The sequence below is a fragment of the Coturnix japonica genome, chromosome 10 (genome assembly GCF_001577835.2).
Source record: "Coturnix japonica isolate 7356 chromosome 10, Coturnix japonica 2.1, whole genome shotgun sequence".
NCBI lineage: Eukaryota > Metazoa > Chordata > Aves > Galliformes > Phasianidae > Coturnix > Coturnix japonica.
The window spans coordinates 2,831,407-2,857,263 of record NC_029525.1 but is presented as its reverse complement, the minus strand read 5'-3'; the positions used below and the strand labels follow the sequence as shown (position 1 = coordinate 2,857,263).

General features: G+C 43.5%; 2 protein-coding genes across 7 annotated transcripts; one reads left to right on the top strand and one right to left on the bottom strand.

Annotated features, from left to right (window-relative positions):
* The first annotated feature begins 17 nt into the window (after positions 1–17).
* On the top strand, positions 18–18,712 carry CHRNA5 (cholinergic receptor nicotinic alpha 5 subunit). Of its 6 annotated transcripts, none has more exons than XR_001557409.2 (8): positions 4,195–4,406; positions 9,600–9,751; positions 10,175–10,219; positions 11,388–11,497; positions 12,472–13,303; positions 15,212–15,328; positions 15,873–16,854; positions 18,604–18,712. XR_001557409.2 is itself a non-coding variant. In XM_032446963.1 (7 exons), the coding sequence occupies exons 3-7, from the start codon at positions 10,193–10,195 to the stop codon at positions 15,939–15,941; spliced, it is 1,155 nt and encodes a 384-aa protein (XP_032302854.1). In that variant the 5' UTR covers positions 18–1,052; positions 9,600–9,751; positions 10,175–10,192; the 3' UTR covers positions 15,942–17,086. The 6 variants fall into 6 exon arrangements, 4 of the variants coding, with proteins under 4 accessions (XP_032302854.1, XP_015728040.1, XP_015728039.1 ...); XR_001557410.2 differs by having other exon boundaries at positions 15,873–16,418; positions 18,604–18,690; XM_032446963.1 differs by lacking the exons at positions 4,195–4,406; positions 18,604–18,712 and adding an exon at positions 18–1,052 and having other exon boundaries at positions 15,873–17,086.
* CHRNA3 (cholinergic receptor nicotinic alpha 3 subunit) lies at positions 17,006–22,123 on the bottom strand. The gene is made up of 6 exons (XM_015872552.2): positions 21,903–22,123; positions 20,481–20,620; positions 20,366–20,410; positions 19,867–19,976; positions 18,523–19,534; positions 17,006–17,969 (listed from the first exon to the last, which is right to left on the bottom strand). Exons 1-6 carry the CDS (start codon positions 21,955–21,957, stop codon positions 17,841–17,843), a joined length of 1,491 nt encoding a protein of 496 aa, XP_015728038.1. The 5' UTR covers positions 21,958–22,123; the 3' UTR covers positions 17,006–17,840.
* Positions 22,124–25,857: the final 3,734 nt, after the last annotated feature.

The window sequence follows — 25,857 nt, the reverse complement described above, 5'->3', positions numbered from 1 at the left end:
TAGGCTGTGTGTGTGAGCTGGAGGCACTGTTTCAAGTGGTGCAGGGGGCTTCGAAGTCTGGAATAGCATTTGTGGTCATTTCACGAATACCAAAATAGAATCGGCCTGCATGCCAGATTTTAGTGATGGCCAGCTTCCTTCTATAGCAGGCTGTATCAAACTGATGGTCATGCAAGCAGTAGTGTGTTAATCACACCCTGTAGCAATTGTTTAGCATAACCTTTAGTGAGTGCCTGTTTGGTAAGAAATCAATCATGCAGTGCTAGTTGTGTGCACACAAACCAGGAAGACATTTTGCAGAGGCCACATTAAAATGATGCACTGTCTTGTCTGGATGCAAACAGTTAAAGAAAACAGTGTAAAGCCACACTGATTATTCTCCATTTTATCCTGGTTTATATTCTGTAACATAGTGTCACTTGCTCTTCCCCAAAGAATTCAGTTCCCTTGTCTGTCAAACAACAGTGGAAAGCAAAGGAGCAAACCACATGAGAAATCATAGTGTATATACATGAATTAGAAATCAGAATCATTTTTGTTTGGTTTGTCCCTATGCTGAATGCAAGATAAGGAAGATGAAAAAAGCGACAATGTGAGCAAGTAACTGGGAATTCTTTTATGCTTTTTAAGTTGTATTAAAAAATGAGCTGACTTGATTAACGTTCTTAATTGAGAGGCCCTATCTGCTGTAATTAAACTGAATCATTACAATGATTCAGCCTCACTACTGACTGGATTTAGTGGGAATGCGTACAAGCCTTTTGCCTTTCACTGTGAAAGATATCGGATGCTTGCAGGATTTAATAGGAGGAATTAATAAGGAACCAGAGTGAATCCATGCTGTGTGTCCTATTTTTAACCAACCGCAGCCATTTTTGTCTGATAACACATATATCATCATCAATTTCAACAAAACCCATTTTATTTTTTTTATCTCATTGCTCAAAGATTCGGTGTTGAGAGCAGAGGAAGGAATCTGGATTCAGGTGTCTGTGCTACAGCTTGAGTGGATGTACTGCATTCATGTTGGCAGCAGCTGTATGTGTAGTGAGGTAAGGGTGATGTGGTTCCCTGCAGCCACAGAACCTGCTTACTAATTTTCTAAGTCTCAGTGCAGAGCAATTGTTCGAATTGTTTTAGCCTTTTGTAATTAGTACTTAGTCAGCACTCAAGCTTTGTAGCTAATGAGGTTAGACTGGGTTCTTTTACATGACCTTCCCTTCCAGCCCTAACTTGGGAATGATAGTGTAAAGTCCATGCAGTAAGATGTAATCTCCATAGCAAAGGACTGTACTAATACCTCAAGCTCCATTTCTATGTAGAGAATTCAGCACATAAGTCTTATATGGCATTAAAGGTATCAAAGAATACCAGCATCTTTTGCAGCTTTCTGAATCACTGACATTGCTGACGATGGCTGTTTTATAATGCTTGGATAAGCCCCACAAGTAGCAATGCTGGCACAGGGTTTTTTCAACTTGTCAAAGATCACTGACGTTACTATGGACTCCTGCAGTGCTTTCTGCCTCCTAGGAATCCATTACAGCATCTAAGTCAGGGTTCATCACTGTGTAAATCTCTGCTCCATTATGTGTGGAGGTGTTGTGCTAAGTTGTGTATATACGTGTAAGTCACAAGGCCAGAAGATTAATTCTGGTGATGCATTTGAGTTATCTTTGCTAATCAGAATGATTTTCCTCTTTTAATTTTTTAATTTATGCATTATTTTGGGTGTGCTTGGTGGTGCTAGCATGGAGTTTACCATGTACTACATTAGTATTTCAAGTACTTAGCTATTGCCATGGGTTACATGTTATTTTGACACCAGAGCTTCGTGTGGTCCCATGGAAGGTGACAGATCTTTCAGATTAGGTAGAAGTATTGGAATCATTTGCTTGACATGGTGTTAGTGAACATAAAGACTGGACAGTTCATATCTCACTTGGATGCGCGGTAGGACTTGCCTTGACCAGTGCTCACAAATGGGTTGTCCTGTTAAATGGTCGTGTGTTCTGTTATTCTAAGTAGCTTAAGAAGTAATGAAAGTAAGTTACCACCCTGTGCACTGAGACACAGAAGGTGACTTTAGAGACAAGTCCCTACTCACCCCAATGTTTCCACATTACATACTTAAAAACACACACAAGGTGATAAAGGCCGTGTTAGGTTTGTCTGCTGCTTCTGTACTGTGATGTTCTCAAGTCACTCACTTATCCCTTCAGTTCGGATTCTCAAAACCAGGGATAATAGTTCTCTACTGTGTTGTATGAGTGAATATGCTGAGGATTGCGACATGTTTAAATGTAAAGTGTTCAGAGGGTGCAGAGCTGTATGTGATGCATTGATAACACATCTAATTGTATCCAAGTCCACAGTGTTAACACACTCAGGTGCTCCACACAAAAGATGAATGTATGTTCAGAACACTGAGGTTGTGGGACTTTAAATGTCTGCTGTGTTCTTCAAGGAAGGCTTCCTATATGGCTTTTGTGCAGTGAAAGTTGTGCTTGTTTTCAGGCTTTAACTGTAGCTGTTTCTATTACAACAAGAAAAGCTGCTGGAGTATTTTATCAGGAAGAAGTGAGAGTAGCCTTCAGTGGCTCTATAGCTCTGTGCTTCCAGCAGGAGAAAATTCAGCTTCACATATGGGCATATTGCAGATTTTACAGAGAATGGAGCAGTTCTCAGTTGGCTGTTTTTATCTGTGATTAATTTGGCCTTTGGTTTTGCAGTTAAAGCGCTCTGCAGTGCCCAGGGGAAGCCAATTTGCTGGGGATTCACATACTTCAGTGCAGACCTTCAGCTGTCAGCTCCCACTGAGAGGGACCCGGGCAGTTCTGTCATTGCTTCGGTCTCAGTGATAAATATTAAGCTTAGCACAATGCTGTCGGTATTAACATTTTGCTCCAAGCACAAATCGTTCCTTGCTTATTAGTCTTTTCCCTACCAGCAATAATACAGCAAAATCAACGTGTGCCAGATGATCTACATAAAATATTTAGCCAAAGTTTGGGCAGCAGCATAGACAATTCCATCCTTTTATATCCGCCAGCATCTGTTTTGTCAGGCTGGGACACAGCTGCAAACAAATTCATGGTTATGTAATAAATCCAGTTAGCTGCACCCTGCACGTTTGAGTGGAGGATGCATTTAGCTCTGTTAACCAAACGTGGCCCTGAGATGCATTGACTGCAATGCTCACATGCTGCCAATAGAAACCCAGCCCTGACCTTGGGTGGGAGCAGCAGGTGCAGTGCAGTGGGGGGCACTTAGCACGGGCTGGGTGTGTAATTCCAGTTGAAGCAATGCCTGGTAATCTTTGGAACACGCAGAAAACATCCAGACTCCACTGTGATACAAAAGAATACAGTGTTGGTGGGTTTGTTTGTTGGAAGGTTGCTTGTTTGATCCCCATGCCATACTTTGGGCTTTCATTTACTCTCAAATCTTGTGCTGACCGCCGTGTATGCACCGAGCACTTCACCATAAGAGCCACACGCTGGGTGTTGTATGGCCTGCAGCGTGCAGACAGCTTCTGGATGTGAGGAATGGGCGTGCTTACTGCAGAGCACTGCGATCGATGCGTGTGCTGCCAGAACTCCGGTGTGAGCAGCCCTCGTTCACTGCCCTCCTGCAGTGCATGGCGCACACAGCCCAGCGGGCAAGAAGAGAGTTCAGCAGCTCGGAGCGGGGCTGATGCTGAAGGGCCCGTGTTGGTTGTTAAACATAAACAACTGCATGAATGCTTAAAGTTTTGTTGTGATGACACTTTGAGTAACGCTCGTTCCAGGAGCTACATACAGAGTTGCTGGCGTTATTTGTTAGTTGGTGCATTTAAAGTTATCCTTTCTCACAGCGTTGTGGTTACCAGGTATTGAAAACAGGTCCTGTAAGGAGTCGTTTAGTAGCTTGCTTTGTGAAGCTCGTTTGTTTTGTGAAGTTCCAAGCCGTCCTGCCTTTATTGCTGCTCTCTGTGCTGCGTGCCGGGGCGCTCGGCCGCCGCCTGCTCGGAGCTGCCCGTCAGAAGCGGCGCTCCGGGAAGGGCCGCCCGTCCCGCACAGCGCGGAGCCGACACCGGCCACTCTGCGGGGCTGCGTGTCACCGCCCCGGGCCGCTGTCCTGACACAGAGGGCGGGCAGCACAGCAGCACAGCAGACACAGCAGCACAGCGGCCCCCGCCCCCCGCGCCCCTCAGCGGCTCCGTGCGGGGCGTGGCCAGCGCCTCCCGCCGGTATCGGCGCCCCGTGCCCGCCGCGGGGCTGGAGGCGGCGGGGCCATGGCCGAGCTGCGCTCCGGGCTGCGCTGCGGCCGCCCCCTGCTCCTGCTCCTGCTCCTCCTCACCGGCTTCTTCGCGCTCGTCCTCGGGAAGCCCGGAGCCGGACCCGCCGCCCGCGCCCCTCAGGCGGGTAAGACGCTGGGCGGGCAGCCGGGAGGGCTCCGGGGTATCGCTCGGCCATGGGGCCGCACCCGGCTCCGGGCTGAGGGGGGAGCGGGGCCTTGCGGTCCGTTGGGAGCGATGGGGGCTCCGCAATGTGGAGGGGCGCGGGGCAGCGCGTTGTGTCGGAGTTGAGGAGCGGCCGCCTCCCACCCGCTGCGGGAACGGCCCCATGAGGGTGCGAGGCAGAGCGTGGGGACGGGAAACGAAGCTTGAAGGAGCAAATCGATGGTCCTTCAAGGAATTATTGATCGGGAATTATTGCAAAGCGCTTCACGTTGGTTATGGGCACGTTGCTAAAGCTGCTGCCAAAAGGGCTGATAATCCAGGAGTCACCGTACGTACGAGCAGAAGGGAAATTAACAGAAGATAAAGTTGGGTTTTTTGAAAGCTCGGAGTTTAAGAAATAGCCCAAAGTGCGGCGTAAGGGAAATCAGTTGCACTGACCTCTTGTTTTTAATTCAGCGTACACAATTGCAATCCATTACTGCTAAATGTGATTGAACAGATTATTCTTGCATGCAGTGTTTGGAAATGCAGTGTTTTCCATCCTGGCTGAATACAAAGATCATCCGCTGGCAGCAGGAAGCTGTGTGCCTTCCTCTCCCAAAGGACATCGTGGCATTTAATTGCTTATTCCTCCCTCTCCCCCTACTTTTCTCCTCTTATAGTTTTCTTTGGCGATTCTTAGAATGCTGACTGCTGTGATGCATCCCCTCTAGGTTAGGTCTGTATGAGCAGACGGTTTGGCTATGAAGGCTCTGTGTATTTGCTCATCCTTGCACCTTGCAGGGGGCTGCCTGCCACCTCTGTGCTTTTACGAGAGGATCCAGAGCTCAGATGTTGGGAACAAAACCAAACAGCGCTTCTCAAGAGGCAGCCCTAGGTGACTGTATCTGTTTCCTGATGAACCGCAGGCTGTGTGACACTAAAGCACGCTGCTGTGGTTAGAACATTTGTACCCGCACTCATTAATATGAGCAGTAATTATCCCTTGATGTTAAGCTCTTTAGGGATGGTCTAGTTATACTTTCCAGTTATCAAGCTGGAAACTTTGATCTTTTAAATTCGAATGTAAGAACTGTTTTCCCTGCTTTCTACATGCAGATCTCGAGCCTTTGTTCGTCCTGGTTAGGGCTGAGCAGTGTTGCAGCTGGAAATCTCTGACAGTTTCATGCCTGCAATACGTCACTTTGTTCTGCTCCGATTGAACACCCTGAAATAGATGGAGATACGTACAAGTTCCTGCAACACAGCTCTGCCTTGGTTGTACTCTTCACCTTTGAGATATCCAGGCATGGTCTGATGAAACTGAAGACCATGCAGAAACTGTAACTTGTGATCATTTCCAGGAGTAGAGGGATTTGTTATTAGGTTACATATGTCTTCTGGTTAGCGAAGCAGTGGCAGGGGGTTCTCTCTGTCTTGATCTTTCTTTACGTTTTTCCTCTGTGTTTTTAAGATCTGTGTAGTTAATATTGTACGTAATCTTGCTCTACTTTTTCCTGTCTGCTGCAATAGTACTGTGGCTTGCACTTAACGTTGTCACCAGCTCCCAACAGAGCCTGATGTGACCAGATCCGCTCAGGGAGATGGAGGGCAATCATCAGTGCTCAGCACAGGAAACTTAGAGTTCATAGGAAAGATGGCCATTTAAAATCTATATCTAAGGTGACCATGGGACAGTTGTAGAATAAGATACAAACTGCTTCCACTGCACTTTTAGCGCTTCCTTTGTTATAAATTGTGTGAAAGATGCTGAAAATCATTGTCTTAGAAGTGCAGGTGAACCCAATCTGGTCTGCTGTGTTAATGCAGCTCCCTGGGCTGTTGGGTGTGCTGTAGTTTGCAGCAGGCTGTGCCCTGCATTAGAACACCAATAAAGAAGCAAGTTTTAATTATAAAATACAGATATAAGGCCATGATGATGATCCTTCATAGTGTTCTTTCCTGTTGTATGTATTGTTATTAAATAAATCTGTGCTTGGGATTCTAAATTATGATATTAGACTCGCTGCACCACGGAGCTCTTCTCGAACAGCACCAAGTAGTGATCAGGTTGTTCCTGTTACTAATGGCATTTCCTACTTCATTTTTAACCCATTGTAACCCTGTCAAAAGTACGCTCTCACTGCATATATCAATGCAAAAAGTGGGCGCTCTTGGCATAGAAACGTTTGTCTGTGATCGCACAATTCAAATTGTGGCCACTTTCTGATATGATTTTTGTGTTCTTTCCTGTACACAAAGTCACACAAAAGAAGGCTGAGAGGAGAGAGGGTTGGGTGCCAACTGAAGCAGGCGTTGCCTCTGGGATTTAGCACTGCACAGTGCAGCTACCTGTGGTTTAGGCTGCAGAGCTCACTGAGCTCCACCTGGCTAAAGCCACACTGGTACAGGCACGCTTAAAATGGCCCTTCAGGAGCTGGAAACCCACTTCACTGTGAGGTTTGCTCTCCAGTTTGCTATTCCTCTCCATAGGTTTTAACCTCTTCCTGCTCTTCTCCAGTGGTGTAGCCTCCTCCAAGTGCCCGCTGCCTTGCTGCCAGCTGGATTTCCCCTCTTTTGCTCTCTTCTGTGCCTTATTTCTGCTGACCGCCAGTTCATTTTTTAATGAGCACTAACACCAATAAACAACGGTTCACGCTTGATAATTTTTACAGCACGCAAATACACAATAAAGAGTAATTGAATGCATGCAGCCAGTGCAATGGATAAGCTTTGTTGTCCTGTTAAATAACACACAGAAAGATGGAGGGCTTGTTTTATTTTTGCCCATTCTTTGGAGCTTGTTACTGTCTCCAGCCTCCTGGATATAAGCTCCTCTTACGGGCCAGCATTCTCCAGCTTATTAGTAAGCAGAAAAGCGAGCTTAGAAGCATGAAAACGTGTGGATATTTTCATGACAGGGAAGAAAATGGAGATAATTAATTGAATGATGCTGTTAGTAAATATGGTGACCTCATTAAATCAGCAAGCGTACTGTAGGTCTGAGTGGGAGCTGTTTGAAAACCTTGCTATTAAGCATGGAAAAGTGGTAAGGGCACACATCCCTGATTAGCTCAGCAGAAGAGAAGCTGCATCTGCAGACGGTGTGTACCTGGAGGGTTCTGGGTTGGTGCACGGCAGGTCATCTTACAGGAGCACAGAGACTGTGACAGTGCAGCTCTGCCCCTGCATTGCTTCAAGGTCAATTAATGCTCACAAATTGCTCACCAAATGCGGTAACATTGTGACTGTAAAAGGAAAATGGAATCAGTGCTCATACAAAAATGGTGTATTTATGAAACACGAGGCTGGAATGTACACAAAACTATTTGTAATTGAGGAAATAGGGATATAGGAACAGAGAAATTAAGCTGTGGCTGCAGGAAGCATTCTCTCAGATATAATAATAAGCAGGACTTCGCAAATCTGCGTGCAGCTACAAGAGGGAAGAAGCCCTTGGCTAATGAGGATGCTTTGAGCTTAAATATCAGTAAGAATTCCGAATAGTGCTTCTCCTGCACTGTTCTGACCAGCAGTGCTCACCCAGGTGGAGGAATTCCCTCGTGGTCGGGCTCTTGCAGCACAGCAGAAGCTGCCACTGCCCGCAGAGCACTGTGATGGGTGGGAGGAAAGCAAAAGCTGCGGTGCTGTGGTTGTGTGGGCTGGGTGCAGCCGCAGGCAGGGAGCTTTGGTGCAGTTCAGTGGTGTTAGCAAGTCTGCCACAAATGGAAGCCCTCAAACCGTTGGTCTGATTCTGGGGTGGATCGCACAAGTTGTGTTAGAATGAGAGCTGACAGGCAAACATGGTGCTACCTGCCCTAACCACAGTGCTATCATCATGGGCAACCCTGGGATGTCAGTCCTCTGCAGTGTCTGATCACCGCAATTCGCGGAATATTTGTGATAAAAAACTTGAAATAGAGATTTCTTACATTGCTTTTAATCGCTCCTCCTGCTTCCTTTGTGTTCTTTCATGAGAAAGGTTAAACAGAGTCATTTTTCTGCATACGCCGTTCGCTTCTTCATCGACTTCGGTGGCGTGCGCTAAATTCACCTCCTTGCCAAGCAAAATAATATTAATCTTTTAAATCTCTCCTTGCGTGCATGTCTGCCTCTGGTTTTAATCTGTTTATGTCATTCTCTGGTGCTTTCCTGTTTTCGATGCATCTTTTTTTAGATGGATACTGTTAGTGAGCACATCATTTCTAGAAATGCCATGGCTTTATGTAATGGTGCATTAAAAGGAGATGTTTGTGCACATCTTTCTTGGGATTACTTTGCCCCTTTGACTGTAATAATGATGAAGTCTTTCTTTTGCAGTAGTTTCAGTCAGTTGCAGTGCCATCAGTGAGCAGCAAGCCCCTTTCCTGAAGCAGGTGTTGATGTGTTCTGGGTGTCTGCATGGCCTCCTGGGTCACTGTTTGTTCTTTTCCAAACACTCCATTCTCCAGAGGGATGGGAAGAGGCATTTAATTTGCTGGCCTTTGTAAACTGTACAAAGACTTTGGCTATTGTAGGTCATCAGTCAGTTTCCAGGCACTGAAATGGATCCCTGAGCGCTCTGAAGATGAAGTGAGTGACTGCAGACTATTACTTAAAAAAAGAAAGGTGCCTTCCTGTCTATAATGTTCACTGGTAAACAGATCAGCACATGTATATAAAATAGAAAAGATGCAGGGAAAAGTACTTTACAGGTACTGCACAGTTTATGCATGACATGTGCACAAACATTAGAAGAAGCAGCGTAGGACGTGGAGATAGATAGTTACATTTCAAAGAGGAGCAGAAGCTCTGCAGTGTACTGAAGGCCTGTGTGCTGGTTTTTAGAACAATAGAACTTTGGTTTAGAACAATAGAACTTCAGCTCCTCCTAGGTAAGTTTTAGAGGATTTCCATGGTTGCGTGGCACCTGGTAAGTGACATGAGTTAAATGGCATGAGTACATTTTGCCTTTGTTATTATTAGTAGGGAAAGTATCTTCGTTGCTTGAGTAATGGATGTGCTGGTAGTGCTGAGGTGCTGATATAGCCAGCTCATTCGATAACATTCTGACACAGTCTTGGCCGTGCTTCTAGATGGAAGGGGATGAGAAACTTACTACTTACCTAAGCATAGTTACAGCTGTATGGACTCTATTTGTTTAAATCACTGTTAATAAGTTGCTTTTATTATGCAGGTGTATCTGAACCTTCTTTTATTGCCAAGAGTGAAGATCGTTTGTTTAAACATTTATTTGAAGACTATCAAAGATGGGTTCGTCCAGTGGAACACCTGAATGATACGATCAAAATCAAGTTTGGTCTTGCAATCTCTCAGCTAGTAGATGTGGTACGTATGGTAAATAAGCTTGTTTGTTTTGTTTTACTTTTTTCCCCCAAAACTTATTCTCTTTGCATTCCTCTCATATCGAATTGGTGGGTTTTTCAACTTGGAGTTTTTCCACCACAGGTTTGTTGTTCCATCTCGTTTCCATAGAAGAGCAGTAAGAGTGCATAAAATACAGTCACCTGAAAAAAATTAGGAGAGGAAAGAGAATCAGAGAAAAGGGAAAATACTGCTTTTTAAGCACTTAAATAAGCTACGGACATAACTGTTAAGTTTTACAAGTTATCTTAAAAGCGCATTGCCAAAGAGTGGAATGGCTTAGGGGTGTTTTTTACATACAAACTTGCATCAGCTGTAGCTGTTAATTACCGTGTGCCATGCAGTTTATTATTATTTATTTTAATTAAATGCATTTGATTTTTATAGGATGAGAAGAATCAACTGATGACCACAAATGTCTGGCTGAAACAGGTATGTGTGAAAGAGCAGCGATTACTGAGCTTTCATAACTGCAAATGGAAAACTGGATGCAACTTAGCTGCATATTGGTTTGCTCAGATGCATTAGTTCTTACTGCACGTAGTATGTTTACATTACATACATACCTGGAAATGCCCAAAAGGATTAATTGTCGTGAAATTCAGTTAAAAGAACAAATAAAGAAATATGCTTTTAAAATGTTCCTTATAAAAAGAATTCTGAGGCTGTGTTGTATGGCTGCTTAATAGACCAAGGTGTGTGTTATCACCATGATGAAAATCACTGCCTCCGTAAGAGAGATTTGCTTTCAACAGCTGCATTAAGAGAAGCATGAAGAATTTGTGTATTTGTTTGTATATTTGTTTTAAGCTGTTTCTCATGTCTGGTGCTTAGTGAATAATTGCCACTGAAGTTTTCAATTTTGGAGTTGTATGCACTTGCTATAAAAAGCTGATTTTCCTCATCACAACATTTGTTTAAAGGCAAGAGGAAGCTACAGGCTTGATAATAATCCAAGTCCCATGCTAAACTTAGTGGCCACTATTAGCCTGGGAAATGCTTCTCACAAATCATTCTTAATTTAACTTAGAGAAGTGGTTGCAGACTCTAATTACATTTACTAGCTTACTACATTATTTTTATTTTCACTATTGTTTTTTTCTGGTTCTTCCCATTCTCTCCAAAAACTGTAAGTTCAGGCATTTATTTTCAGGAAAGCTGTATTACTACTTAGCAGGCACAACTTAATGCAGTTAAGTCAACTCAAATGAAGTAAGAACTGACCTGGATGTATTTACAGTTCTCTCTGATGAAAAATGCAAGTTTCTGAGCATGAGCCCCTCTGGAGCTTTTAGGTCAAATATAAAATACTATGTTTATAATACTTGTGTAAACATGCTCTGAAAAAGGATTTTAATATTATGAGGTCTGTACCGAAATACCATCAGGTGGCTCTTATAATAAATAACAAATGCTTCACAACATCATTAGTTGTCTGCTCAGCAAATTCAGTCGTGTATGTGAATTTCAGAAGGCTCACGTAAGTGTGATACATTGGTTTATTTATTTTTAATTGCTTGTATTTCTGTTTTTATCTGATCCTGTCCTGTTTGAATTAACTCCACCTTTATTATGATTTCCACGTCTCTTGCATCTACAGGAATGGATAGATGTGAAATTAAGATGGAACCCCGACGAGTATGCTGGCATAACATCTATTCGTGTCCCATCCGATTCTATTTGGATCCCAGATATTGTGCTATATGACAAGTAAGATTTTCATCTTTTTATATAGAGCACCATTTCCTCTTTCTAATGCTCCTCTCCAACCTCCAGTAAGCTACTGGAGAGGAGGCTTCTTGGATGGACTGTGTATGCACATTTAGTGCATTTAGAATTTGCCGCCAAATGCACGTTGGTTTTGTTGCTGCATTAAATGCAAGTTTTATTTTGCTACCGTGTCTTCTTTAGTCTCTTCAAAATATTTATTTCCATTTCTTCTTGTAAATTGTTATTTAGAAGACAACGTCTTGTGCAGCCTTAGGTACAAGCTAATAACGTAGAGGCAGTGTGCAGGAAGAGAGTAACTGATTCATACTGTTGTAACTCATATTTAGTGTGGATTTAAAATGAAATGCACTTAGCAGTGTTTGTTTTTTTCAAGAATTGATAGAGGAAATAAATTTTGAATGAATCTTTCTGATCAGTTCAGGTGCATATGCAACACATTTTACATTTTCTGCCTTGGTGAGGCAAGAGAGGCTGATTATAGTTTCAAGTCTGGAAGTGGAGCATAAGTGGTGTGGTTGTTTTTTTTCCCAGTTCTGATGATTTCTCCACATTTATGCTGCATTACCAGTAGAAACATCAGGGTTTGGTCAGGCTGCTAAAGGTCAGCATTTGTACAATCCCTTGCTTGAATCATCAGGATTGCTGTAAGTTATAGAGATCTTTTAGTGGCTTGAAAATGTCCTTTACTTCTGTGAAGGTAATTAACTGTGTGAGATTCTGGTTTAAAAAAAAATAACCCCACAAGAACAAACAACAAAAACCAGCCCCCAAAAAACCCAAACCCATAAAACCAACAAACAAAAACCCAAACAACCACAAGAAGTAAACTGTGAACACAGCACAGTACGACACTTTGGCAGTGAAAGGGGAGAAGGAAGGAGCAAACAGCTGAAATGGCGACAACAACACATCTCTTCATCATAACTGTATGCACATATCTCTTTTTCTTTCAGTGCAGACGGACGTTTTGAGGGGACATCTACTAAAACTGTGGTAAAATATGACGGCACCATTGCTTGGACTCCACCAGCAAATTACAAAAGTTCTTGCACTATTGATGTAACCTTCTTTCCCTTTGACCTCCAAAACTGCTCTATGAAATTTGGTTCCTGGACTTACGATGGATCCCAGGTTGATATAATCTTAGAAGATTATGATGTTGACAAAAGAGACTTTTTTGATAACGGAGAATGGGAAATAGTGACTGCAACAGGGAGCAAAGGAAATAGAACGGATGGATGCTGCTGGTATCCCTTTGTTACATATTCGTTTATAATTAGACGTTTACCACTTTTTTACACGCTGTTCCTCATCATTCCTTGTATTGGACTTTCTTTCTTAACTGTCCTCGTCTTCTATCTTCCTTCAAATGAAGGTGAAAAAATTTCCCTTTGCACTTCAGTCCTGGTATCTCTGACTGTGTTTCTTCTTGTCATTGAAGAGATTATTCCATCGTCTTCTAAAGTCATCCCGCTTATAGGAGAATACTTGGTGTTTACTATGATATTTGTGACATTGTCCATCGTGATAACTGTCTTTGCTATCAATATTCATCACCGCTCTTCATCTACACACAATGCTATGGCGCCTTGGGTTCGCAAGATATTTCTTCACAAACTTCCCAAGCTGCTGTGCATGAGAAGTCACGTAGATAGATACTTTGCTCAGAAGGAGGAAAAAGGAAATATGAGTGGATCAGAATCGTCTAGAAACACCTTGGAAGCAGCTCTAGACTCTATCCGATATATCACAAGACATGTTATGAAGGAAAATGAAGTTCGTGAGGTGGGTGTATTAGTCATATCAAACTCATTTTGTTAAAAGTGGAAATTAAAAAGAACAAGCCAACCGAAATGAAGCGCAACAACAAGGAGTAACGGTTCACTATGTGGTCACATTTAATATGTGCTAGGTTTTCTAGTCTCTATACTTCACTGGAAGCCATAGTTTTGGTTCTGCTGGAAAGAAGTACAGGTATGCTCCAATACTGAGAGAATTGGGTTGGTATAATTCCATATGTGAATTCTTGAAATGTTTATGCTTTCTTCTAGAAGTCCATGTTGTTTTTAATCAAATATTTTCAGAGACACATGGCTGTTACAAGAGCATGTAGAGTAACTGCTACCTGCAGTGCTGCTGAGTGTTGCTTTCATAATGAGAAGTAGGTCTTTTTCATTTTAATGTTGTACCCGCAGGTTACCTGAAAAATACATTTGATTTACAATTCCAGAATAGTTCCTGCTAAGCCTTTTTCTTGCACCTTTCAATTCCAAATATAGAGCATTTTGAACTCCATTATTTGTATTAGTTTAAATACAGGTTGTCCTCATAGATTAATCATTTTGTGCTGAGGTCAGACATCGACTGGATGACCTCTTGACTGATCTCTTCTATCCCCATTATCATTTCTCTTTGACATCTTTTGATGTAATTTAAAGGATATTTTTCAGTCTGTGCATTTGCACACTGAGCTATCCTTAGTGTGGCTGTTTTTGCCGTGCAGGTAAGATCATTACAAATCAGTTTTCCTTCCTTGCTTTAAACTAGCACCACCTGTAGATAGTTGCTGAGAGGTATGTACTCTTATTCTAGCCTTGGAGCAAATTCATTCCTCTAATGCAGCTTCTCAGGGCTGTACTCTGATATTTCCACAAGAAGCACACAGCAACAATCCAGTCTGGATTTTGAATACCTAACTGTACCATTGAAATAGGATTGTTATATATACAGTGCAGAGTATACCCTTGTATATACAGCTCAAATAGAATAGTTTGCTTAAATGTACAGTTTAGAGTAAGTTGTGAGTTGATTCTCTCTGTTAAATTACTTTATTTGGATATATGTGGTAAGAGTTGATAGGTATTTTGTTTTTTGGTTGCTGCAGCTCTAAACATCAGAACTGAACATGCAGCTGGCTGGGGATTCACCCACATTTTGTTATTTGGCCTCTGGAGAATGCAGGCTTCGGTTGCAGAAAGATTTGTGTGCTGGTTGTTGAAAATAATTTAAGTTCACCCAGCTGGTGTTGTAGCCTTCCCTCACAGGATGCAGTGTGTCTGGGAAAGGCAGATAGTTCCAATTGAGATCAAAGTTGCTTTTTTGGCAGTTTTAATTTGCTTGTGTGATTATATCAGCTGTACTTGCAAAAATGTGTGTGGATATAAATAATCCTATCAAAAAGGGAAACAGTCTTGAAAGCACTGTGAGTGCTCTACCTGGCGTGTAGTTCCATGCACCAGTAACTTCACAGTTGTCAGGTGTTGTGTGTAATGCTGGAGCTGCTGTCTGCTGTTAATTGTTTGCAGCTTTAGTATCTAACTTCTGCCTGGGAGTCCTACTCCACCGTGGGGCTGTGGCATGAATCCTAAATCCTCCACTATGTTATTATATTGCGTACTGATTTTCTCTCTGTATAACTGAGGATGTTCAGTGCTCATCAGAGTCAACTGCTTCACTAAAATGTAGTATTTGGGCTGCATAGTTTACTGGTCTACATAGAAAGAAGTGTTTTCTTGCTCAGGGTCACAGTGTGATCCGTTAATGCATGCATATATTAAAAAGGAGGGGGTTATCAAATTGACCTGACTAGGAGGGGGAGGAAAATGTGAAGTGATTAGTTATTGTAGAGTCTGATGCTATATTTTCGCCCTCTCTTGCCCATACTGGACAGCTCTTATGTTCTTTGTTTTTTAGGTTGTTGAAGACTGGAAATTTATTGCTCAGGTGCTTGATCGAATGTTCTTATGGGCCTTTCTTCTGGTTTCAATAATTGGATCGCTTGTGTTATTTATTCCTGTTATTCATAAATGGGCAAGTATAATAGTACCTGTGCATATAGGCAGTACAAATACATAAGATACTTTTGGGTCTGTCTCCTGCTAACATCATGCTCAAAAGGGTTCATAGAATTAAGTTTCCATGCATGTTCTTTGTAGGCAAGTTTCTGATAGGGAAAAAAAAATAAGTGAAATCCTAAACCTTAAAATAATGATGTTAAAGCATGACATGTAGGATACACAGAAGTCAATTCGCTTAGTGCCAAACTACCAAGATACTTCTAAAGCAGGTCAAAATCAAAGACCTTTGCAAGTACTTGCATGTGTATGTTAGAAGCAGTGTATACTGACACCTACTGAGAAGTGGGAGGATGGAGGTTGTTTTAATGAAGATCACTGTAGTCCCATTATTAAGTTGCTGTGGAAAATATTGTATTTACTATTAAATCTTTCCAGATGCTTGCACAATAGAGTTGCTTATTTCAACTTATTATATTATGCAAATGAGAACTTGTATCTGCACAGTAAATGGAAAACAGTAATAAAGGCATCAATTGAACTTCCTTCCTTTTTGACAGACCAATAAACAGAGCCACCGTGTTAGACATTGTCAGTGGAATTTGCTGCTAAACTTACAGTTTAGTTAATTCTGCCGTACTGATGCGACCACGTGCTATATTGAGCCTTAAAATGCTTACAGGATACGTGAGTATGGACATCTCTGTGTCAGCTATATCTCATATATGTATATTTATATATAAAGTCAGCTACTATCTCTCTAAACTACATTAAGTGATGGATGTTAATTCTTCAGATTGATTCCAGTGCTGCTATTCTTAAAAGTTTTATTTCTGGCAGAGACTTTAGAAGAGAGGGTTTCTCCTACACTTTAAGTTTTGTCTGGTTCTTTGTTCCTTCCTAACACAGCTGTATCCTGCAGGGCTACTGAATGGCTTTTGCACCGGGAAATGATGCCAACTAATCCTTAAGAACATATTGTTATTTTTTACCAAGTTACAAATGATTCTGGTTGGAAAAGGAGTGACTCTTCCTGTTCAGTTACACAGTTACATCTGGCCTTGATATCGGTATTTTCTACATTCCCAGCATAATTTATTTCAAAAGTGAGTTTGCAGTTTTGCTTTAGTCCATTAGTTTAACTTTCTCAGTATTACTAACATTGATGCATTAGGAACCATGTGTGGAAATTGCAGAAGTGCTTTGGACGTCTTATTTCCTTTCCAAATGCAAATTTCTTTCCATAGTCCTCCTTAGCTTTGAATTACTTACTATAATTTACCCTTGTCTCAAAAGAGAACAAAGCAAGGCTATTAGCCGTGTATCTTTTTAGCTCCCCTCCTGTACCAATAATGTCTGAAGACTGCTTAGTTATATCATGGGGTAATTGGCAGCACGGCCAGCGGAGCTCCAGCCTTTATTCCAGTAACTAACAATTTTTGCAAACACATGAAGGTCTTTCAGTCATTTCTATAACAGATCACGATATCCGTGGATGAAAAAGATATGCTGGAATCCTCGAGGCTTTCGGCTCATCCTCAGGTGTGTCTGAAATGAAATAACTGGTAATAGACTCAGTAGCACGGCCCTTTACTTCTGTAACTCCTTTCTGAATGTGCTGAGACATAACTAATGCTGCTCCGGGTAGCTTTTGTCTCTTGGTCAAAATAAATGAAAGAAAATCAGAGTTTCCAACAGCTTGATTCTCTTTATTTTTATAAGCATTACCTCATTTGATACCACTATTAATAAAAAGTTTCCAGTTCGGTACAGAGAGAACGGTTTGTATCTTTACAAAACATCACTGTGTTTTTGTTGTATTCTTTATTCAAGCTCTCGAATTATCTGCAGTTCTTAAGAAAAAAAAAAAGGCATATACCCAACATAATTTTCGCATACTTTACAGGAATGTTTTGTATCCCACTTGCCATCCCTTGCAATAAAACCATCATCTATTACTCACCTATTGTTCCTTTCGTAACAAACCTGCCTACGGACCTTTCTTCCCACAGTTTGAATGTGTTTATACACTGGGTGGCAGTGTTCTGTAGCATTTGGTACTTATGCTTCCTAAACCATTTTGTCCTTAGCAGGGCATACATTAATTTAATAGGAGCTTATTTCCAGAAGATCCTATCACAAACAGAAGATACTTAACACCAGACAACTCTGGTAGCCTGAAGTATTCAACCTGTCTCAATTCTCGGAACATCTGTATAATTTTCAGTTGATCAGCAGCTTCTTAGATAGTTCCTATGAAGTTTAATGTACAACCCACATCTTTTCCAGCTGCTATGAGAAGGAGCTGACAAGCACAGCGTGTATTACTTGGAAATGAAGTTTGAAAAGATTTCTTTTTCATGTTATCATGTTTTGATAAAGCCTTCTAGGTCAAGCAGAGTTGAAGCCAAGAGAGATACTTATTCTACTACTGAAACATAGAGCAGCGCTATCAGGTGCTGGGATAAGAGTGCAGAGTGTGGTTGGCACAAGTTTTATTTGATTTCACAGTGTGATGCTTTAAACTTTCACACGTCATCTCCGGTCATCAAAGGCTGTAAAAACAATCCTGCTGTTCCCAGAATACATACCAGGATGAACACCCATAGAAAAATACGATCGATTACCATGGCAACGTATTTCCAGTCATCCTGAATCTGAAAAATAAATCAAATATTAAGAAGGCATGTTTATTAGATTAATAATTGGCATTAGCAATTAGGAATATTTCACACTGTGCAAGGCATTTTTTGTTCAGCTTTCCTACGTTTTCACTGATGAAATAATTAATCACCAATGTTGTTCATCAAACTTCACGGGACACTACTTCTGTATGCCAGCAGTGAAAGGAAAAAGCTTCTTAGGTGATCAAGATAAGCCAGAAAAGCTTACTGCAATACACTACTGGTCTTTAAACAGTGTGGTGCAGATGTATTGGTACACAGTTACCAGTACATCTGGTATAGTTTCGTAGGTAATGCTGACATTTTGCTATGTTCTCATGCAAGGTTTGTTGTCAATGCAGAGAGCGTTGTGCAAGAGCTGCTCCCCAGGGTTATCTACATTCAGAGTTGCACGTCTGTGATACAGCTTATGTAATTTACTTATACAAAACAGTGGTCTATGTTGTCTTTTGGTTTGGGTTTTTTCTTTCCTTCAAAGCAAACTGCTCCAAAATGCAGTTTGAGTTATAGTAAAATATATTCTTACCTCTTTTGCTTCGTTCTGCATTTTCATGTTTTCTGCGATGTATTTCACGCTTTCAATAGCATCTCTCATTTCTGGTGACAGAACTGAAAATGAAAACAGAGGATCTACAGATTCAGAGCTGGAACTTCGTGTGAGATTGCCACTGAAATCGGAAAACTTCATTCGCTGATACTGGCAGCAGCTGCACGCCATGTCTTGACACACAAAGCCATCTTTGCAGCATTTCATTTCAGAGCTGTTGAAGCAATTTAAGTTTGAAAACTCAGAAGTGTAAAATGGCTTTGGCTTCTGATTATTCTCGTCGTCGCTGGTCGGCCTCGTCATAAACATGATCCTGGGAAGCAGATTCAAGAAGATGGTTCTCACCCACACAGGCATGGTGTGTGTCTTGGGTGTTCTGTAGTGCACGTTAAGCACGAATACCGTAATGACAATGGACAGAGTTACAAAGATCATAGTGAAAAGGAGGTATTCCCCAATAAGCGGGATCACCAGGGAAGTAGAAGGTATGGTTTCAGTGATAACAAGAAGGAACACCGTTAAAGACAGAAGGACTGATATACAGAGTGTCACCTTTTCACCACAGTCTGAGGGCAAATAGAAAACCAAGACAGTCAGGAAAGAAATCAGCAGGCATGGAATAATCATGTTGATAGTGTAAAATAAAGGTAAGCGTCTAATGTAAAGAGAGTACGTGATGTCAGTGTAGATCTCTTCACAGCAGTTATATTTAATGTCATGTTTATACCCAGGAGCTTTAATAATGGCCCATTCTCCACTCTCCCAGTAATCTTTCAGGTTCATCGTAGAGCCGATTAAAACCAAGTCAATTTTGGCTTTATCATAAGACCAGGAACCAAACTTCATGGTGCAGTTCTGATAGTCAAACGGGAAGTAGGTTACATCTATTTTACACGAGCTTTTAAATATAGCTGGGGGTATCCAGGTCACATCACCTGTGTACTTCAGTAGGGCCTTTGTCTTGTCATCAACCTGGAAATCCCCAACCGCACTGCAAAGCAAATGGACACAACATCAGGATGCAGCTGATCCAGGGAGTTTTACACTGTCGGTTCACACACATTACAACATAATTTTCATGTTTATGGCTGAAGATAGAAAAGTCACACTTCCACTGCTCTTCCATTGACTTGAGCTCTGGATCTGTGTAATTAAATGCATTAGACTGAGAACTGCTGCCTCGGAGAGCAGAGGGGCACACACACATTTCCTCTGGGAAACCTGCCACCACAGCAAAGAAGGTCTTGCTTCCATCTCACGTGGATCTACCTTGTAGTTTAGAACTGCTATGACTGAATTAAGACAGATATACACGGATCTTACTTGTTATATAATACAATATCTGGCTTCCAGATCTGGCCTGAGGGCACTCGGATGAATTCAGCACCTCCATAATCCACTGGATTCCACCGAAGCTTGTAATCATTCCAGATCTAATGAAGGAAGAAACGAGTCAGTGCATTAAGTTTGCAAAGCAATCAACAGCCCGTGGACTGGGGTCAACACAAGCGCTGTGGGATTGCCTTTAGGGCTGTTTTATTGTGGGTAGCACCACACACCTCTGTGCGCCTTCCTATCCACCACCACTGCGCTCTAGAGCAAAACGCGGTGTTGGGAGGTAGGAGGGTTCCAGCTGCAGCTGATCGCTGTCGGTGTATCAGCTGTACCCGACGTAGGCGCTGCCTTTAACCGCAGCACGGGGCGGCTGCGGGCGCGAGCTGCCCCGCGTGCCGCTGTGTGGCAGCAGAGCGCCGGGCGGGAAGAGGCGCTGAGGCCGCCTCACACCGGGCTCGTCCCGGCGGGTTTGGGGAGCGCTACTCACATGCTTCAGCCACAGGTTGGTCTCCATGATCTGGTTGACTTCGTCCTGTAAAACAGAGGCGTGTCGGGCGCGGTGCCGGCTCTCCCGCGGTTGCCCCGTAGGGCCGAGCACTCACCACTTTGACCAGCTGCGACATGGACACCTCGAACTGGATGATGACGGGGTCCGAGACGTTCTTTACCGGCCGGACGAACTGGTTGTAGTTCTTGAAGAGCGCCGCGTACAGCCGGTGCTCGGGCTCGGAGCCGCCGCAGCCTGCGGGGCGGGGTGAGGTGAGGAGCAGGGATCTGCCGCCTGCCCTGTGTTACCCTGAGCCGGGCTTATTTACCGCACAGCCCTATGGTGCCCTGTGGCTGCTGGGGGAGCTGTATGCTAAGCTGTCATGTGTTAGCTCTGAGCTTCCACAGCCCGTCTGTGCCTCCAGTGACACTCTGGATGAGCTCCCTGCCAGCCGGGCACCGTCCCGCACTCAGCACAGCTCCGCTCTCCTTTTAGGAGGCGCTTAAAGTCTCCCCAGGGCAGCACATCCCCCAGTGCTCCCAACAGAAGGACCTGTGCTGTGCTCCCTCATTGCCAAAGGCACAGAGCTCACACCTGCTGAACGAACCTTGCAGCCCCTTTGGGCCACACATCAATAGATATTTGCAAGGACACGGGTAGGTTTTTTCATCCCCCTGGCCAGTATTTTTCAGCAGCTGAAGAGATGGAAGCAGAGCTATTTGCAGGTGACAGAGCTGTGGTGTTTAGCAGCAGGTGGCACTTTGTAAGAGCTCTTATCTCCCTGAGACAGGGAAGTTCTCTCGTATGAGGCTGCATTCAGATAAAACTTGGAAGGTGATTTCGTTTTTCAGACTAGTGAAATCACTCGAGCCAAGTTGCTAACTGAAAAATGAACGTATCTCTTCGGTGCTTTTTAACTGCGAGCCTTGCCCTGTTTTTTTGGTATTTCATATCCCAAATCGAGGCTTCCTGAAATAAATACTCGATCTTTTAGGTAAGTCACTTTAAATCTAAATTATAGTGACTCTCTATGGCCAGTCCCAAGTTGCCAGCCTTCCAGTGTGCCACCAGCAGCTGGATTAAATCTGTTGCCCACTTTATCTGCAGAATAAGTGCATTAATGTTATATTTTTAAATAACTTAAACATTTTGCTGCCTTATTCGCAGAGGTAAGGTGCTGTTTGCAGCACACATTTAAAGCTTTTTAATATCATCTTGCTCTTCTAGTCATTCATTGCTCCACAGTATATAAAACCAAGTCTTTACATGTCGGATGCTTTCTCTCCTCAACATTAAAATGGCTTTGTGTGTCTCGTTGGCATATTGGATCGGGATGATTTAACTAAGAGTTAGAAGCAAAACAATACAAAAAAGCCCAACAGTGTAACAAACTGTGGTAGGATTCTGCACATCTCATCCCTTAGTTCAGAATAAGCTTCCACACTTCTTAAAGTAAATGAGCACCAAAACCATCTCCTGCTCACCTCTTCAGTCCCTCCTCTACCAACAACAGATAAGCAAATCAAGGAGCACTCACCTTGAAAGAGGATGCAAACAGCAGCAGTTAAGAGGACCGTGTGTGCGCTCTGCATGGTGTTATGAATTACAGCCCAGCGGCAGAGGCTGCTGGAGATGAGCTGAGCTGCCAGGATTGTATGAGCGTCACAAGTGAGGGCAGCTCTGCTGCCTGCAATGCCTGGGAGCAGCAGCACCCCGCACGGCGCTGCGCACTGCGCTCCTGGCAGCTGGGCTGGGCTGCCCCTTCCCTGCTACCCAGGCAGTCAGAGCAGGGAAACCAGAATCAATTACAGGTAAACACAAGTGCTGGGTGCCTGACTGTAACCTGCTTCTTCACTGTGAGAGAAGGATGTTGCTGTTCTGAGGAGTAATTCAGCACATACTGGGCTGGAGCACCTCTTCTATGAGGAAAGGTTGAGGGAACTGGGCTTGTTTAGCTTGGAGAAGGCTCTGGGGAGACCTCGTTGTGGCCTTCCAGTACTTGAAGGGAGCATATAAACAGGAGGGGGAACGGCTGTTTGTGAGGGTAGATGGTGATAGGACAAGGGGGAATGGTTTTAACTGAGACAGGGGAGATTTAGGCTGGATCTTAGGAGGAAGTTTTTCACCCAGGGGGCGGTGACACACTGAACAGGCTTCCCAAGGAGGCTGTGGATCCCCATCCCTGCAGGATTCAAGGCCAGGCTGGATGTGGCTCTGGGCAGCCTGGGCTGCTGGTTGGTGACCCTGCACATAGCAGGGGGTGGAACCAGATGGTCATTGTGGTCCTTTTCAACCCAGGCCATTCTATGACTCTGTGGTTCAGTTTGACGTACATAACTTGCCAGGATCTAAGTGCAGAGCGATGGGATCAGGTAAGAGCAGAGGTTTGGGTTGGAGGCCAAGCATGGCCAAAGTGTTTCAGAGTAACCAACTTTGGGCAGTTCCTTTTTTCATGAGTTGGGAAGGTGGAATTTAGGAAAGATGTGGGATCCCACCTGATCCCAAAAGTACCTTTTGTTGGAACCTTTTGGGAAGAGGAGATAAGGGACAAGGGAACGTTCTGTTTGAAGTTCTGGTAAAGGTCGCTCTCAAAGTGTTGTCCTTGAAGAGCTGCTTAAGACTTGTAGGTTCTCACTGCAGAAATAATAGCTTTAATCTTTTCTTACTCTCATAAAATACTGTGAAACTCTCAGAACTCCCAAGTTAAAACAGAAAATATTTCCCCAAACCAACAAAAATCCAGACAAATCCCTTAAGATAAGAATCATCCTCTACGATGATTTCAGAGCCCCAGTGTTTGGTTTGTTTCCCTTTCAGTCCAAACTGAGGTTTGCAGTGTGGTTCATTCCCCAAGGTGCCCATCAGCTTCTATGTTAAATTATGTATTGCTTTTTGCCTCCCCCAGAACAGTCAGGTGGCTCAGGGCTCTGCTGCACACATCCAGCAGCTGGTGCGGAGGGAGGAGGAGGAGAGAGAGCACAGTGGGACTGCACCCTTCTTTTGGGTAGTGGTGAGGGAAGCTGTGTGGGATGTGGGGCTGTACCCACCAGGTGCTTCTCTGCCTGCTGTTAGGGAAGGATAAATGACAACCCCACTTGGTGCTATGTTAGGAGGTAGCGCCGGGAGAATGAGCATCAGGCTGGATTCAGCTGCTGTTGGCACAGAGCTTGTTTATCCTGTTTGCTCTATCTCTCAGAGCATCATTCACTGCGTCCCCAGACACATGCTCTTAGGATAATTTCTGTAATTCTATTAGCTTTGAGGAAATAGGCTTTACTGTCCATTTGATTTTATTTCTTCTTTTTTTTTCCAGTGAACACAGACGTTTGGTATTGCAGCTTAACCCTTTATGGATACGTTTCCTTGTCCTTCCATCTTGTTTTGCCTTTGTGCTTACCATGCATAAGCAGCAATTATAACTAGGATTTCTGTTTGTTTCTTTCTAGTCCCAACAAGAACTGAGCTAAAGCTTCAAAGGCCAGATCACAGCCTGTGTTCCCCAAAATTCAGGGTATAACTGAAGAGTTTGGAAATGGCTGATCAGCAGAGGCAGCGAAGAGCCACTGTATCCAGAAACACAGGTATTCTGTTTATTTACAAAACTGCTGAAACTTCCAGCTGTGTCTGAACACAGACATTTCGTCTCTAACATCACATGATGGTGAAATCAGCTCAGGTTTGTAGTAGAATTATTTTCTATGTCAAGGAAGAGTGCTATGATAAGAACACGTCACCATGCCTGCACTGCAGAACCACATAGAAGAAAGATTTATATAGGCAAGGGAAAGCTCGTCCACCTAAGAATATCTGCAACAGCAAAATGCATTGCCTTTGCTTTTTAAAACCCACGTGTCACATCATGTTCCTACTTTGTGTGTTTCTCTGTTAAGATTTGTTAAGATCAAATCATAAAGAACTCATGTGATGAGGAAAAGATTATTCTCCCACTCTAATGCAGTATTGGTGCTTCTGCTGTTAAAAGCTGTCTGTGCTGGTCTTCCTTTGCTTCCATTGCAGAAGTGCAGAGACAATCCCAGGTACACTCACCTGGAGGCAGATGGCACATGTTGTGGTGGTGCTGGCAGTGCTGTGGATCAAACTACTTCTGAAAAATATATAAAAATACAATTGTGTTTTTCCAGAACATAACTAGGGAAAAGTATATTGCCTTATTTGTAATTTGAAAGGCGTCAGGTGGCTCTGGTATATGGAAAGCTCCAGAGCTCAGCAAATCCTGAATGAGGAGCTCTAGCTCCTAAGGGATGCTCCTGGGGCCAGGGCTGTGCCTTTTGAGAGCCCTTTCTGTGTTTGTCAGCTCAGAGGCCTCCATTGGCCTGAGCTCTGCGGTGGCTGCCTGCTGAGGTGCCAAATTGTGTCTGAAACTTTTGTCTTTGCAAGAGAGAATTTGTCTGAAGGAGCAGTTATGGAGCCAGATGTTGGCAGTTGTGGCTGCCTGTGAAGGGTGAGAGTGACTGTGAGGCAGAAGTACTGGGGGTCTCAATTCAGTTCCATTCAGGCAGAAGATGGGTAACTGGGGAGAGGGGTAATGATTGGAAGGAGACTGATGGCTGAGGGTACGACAGACAAAAGTGCTGTTGGTGGGGGGGTGGAGCACAGAAAAGGGGTTCTGCTCCACACAGGTCCAGCGGGGTTTGAGGCCAAGTCACTGTCTCTGGTTGCTTGACTGGGTGACTCCCATCTCCCTTCTGCCCTGCAGAAACGTGCAGTGGTTTGTGACAGCACTGAGGTCTGTGCTGCCTTGCTCAGATTTGCTGTTCAGGGTTGTGGGATTTAAAGGAGCTCCACCTTTACACTGCACAGCACCGGCAGCTGCTCTGGCTTCCCTCTGGCTTCTCTGTAAGCAGAAAGAGCTACATAGCAGCTGGGGCATTGTGTGCACATGTGCTTATGATATTCTGTGCCATGGCAGCTGCTGGCGGATAACCTAACACAGAGGAGTCTCCTGGGACAGGTGAAGTCCTCCTCCATTCCCTTGGGCTGGCTCTCATCTCACAGACACTGTTTCTGTTGCTGCAGCAAAATAGCTGTGCTACTTAGGTTTAAGATTAGATATTTGAGGTGAGAGAAGCAGATTTAACCTCTTTGAACTCCACACCTTCATCCAGGCTCCATGGGATATGTCCAGAGAAGTTAATTGTTTGGGAGAGGACAAGAGCTTTGCCACCCCTTGGAAGAGGAGGATACAGTAGCTCCTGTGGTCACACGGTGATCCTGGGTTACTATGGCTGCCCCACAGGCCTCCCTTGTCCTCCTGCTCTGCCCTTCAGCAATTGACACAGCTTGAGTGCAGAACAGCAGTGGACTGGAAGGGAGGATGACAGTGTTACAACCATTCCTCCTTCTAGCATACAGCCTAGGGGAGATGCTACTGCTGCTCACATAGCCTTACTCACTCTTACTTGTGAAAGTGTATGTGAATGCCTCTTATATGAGCTGTTAAAAGTTGTAGGAACATTTCAGGACTATATATA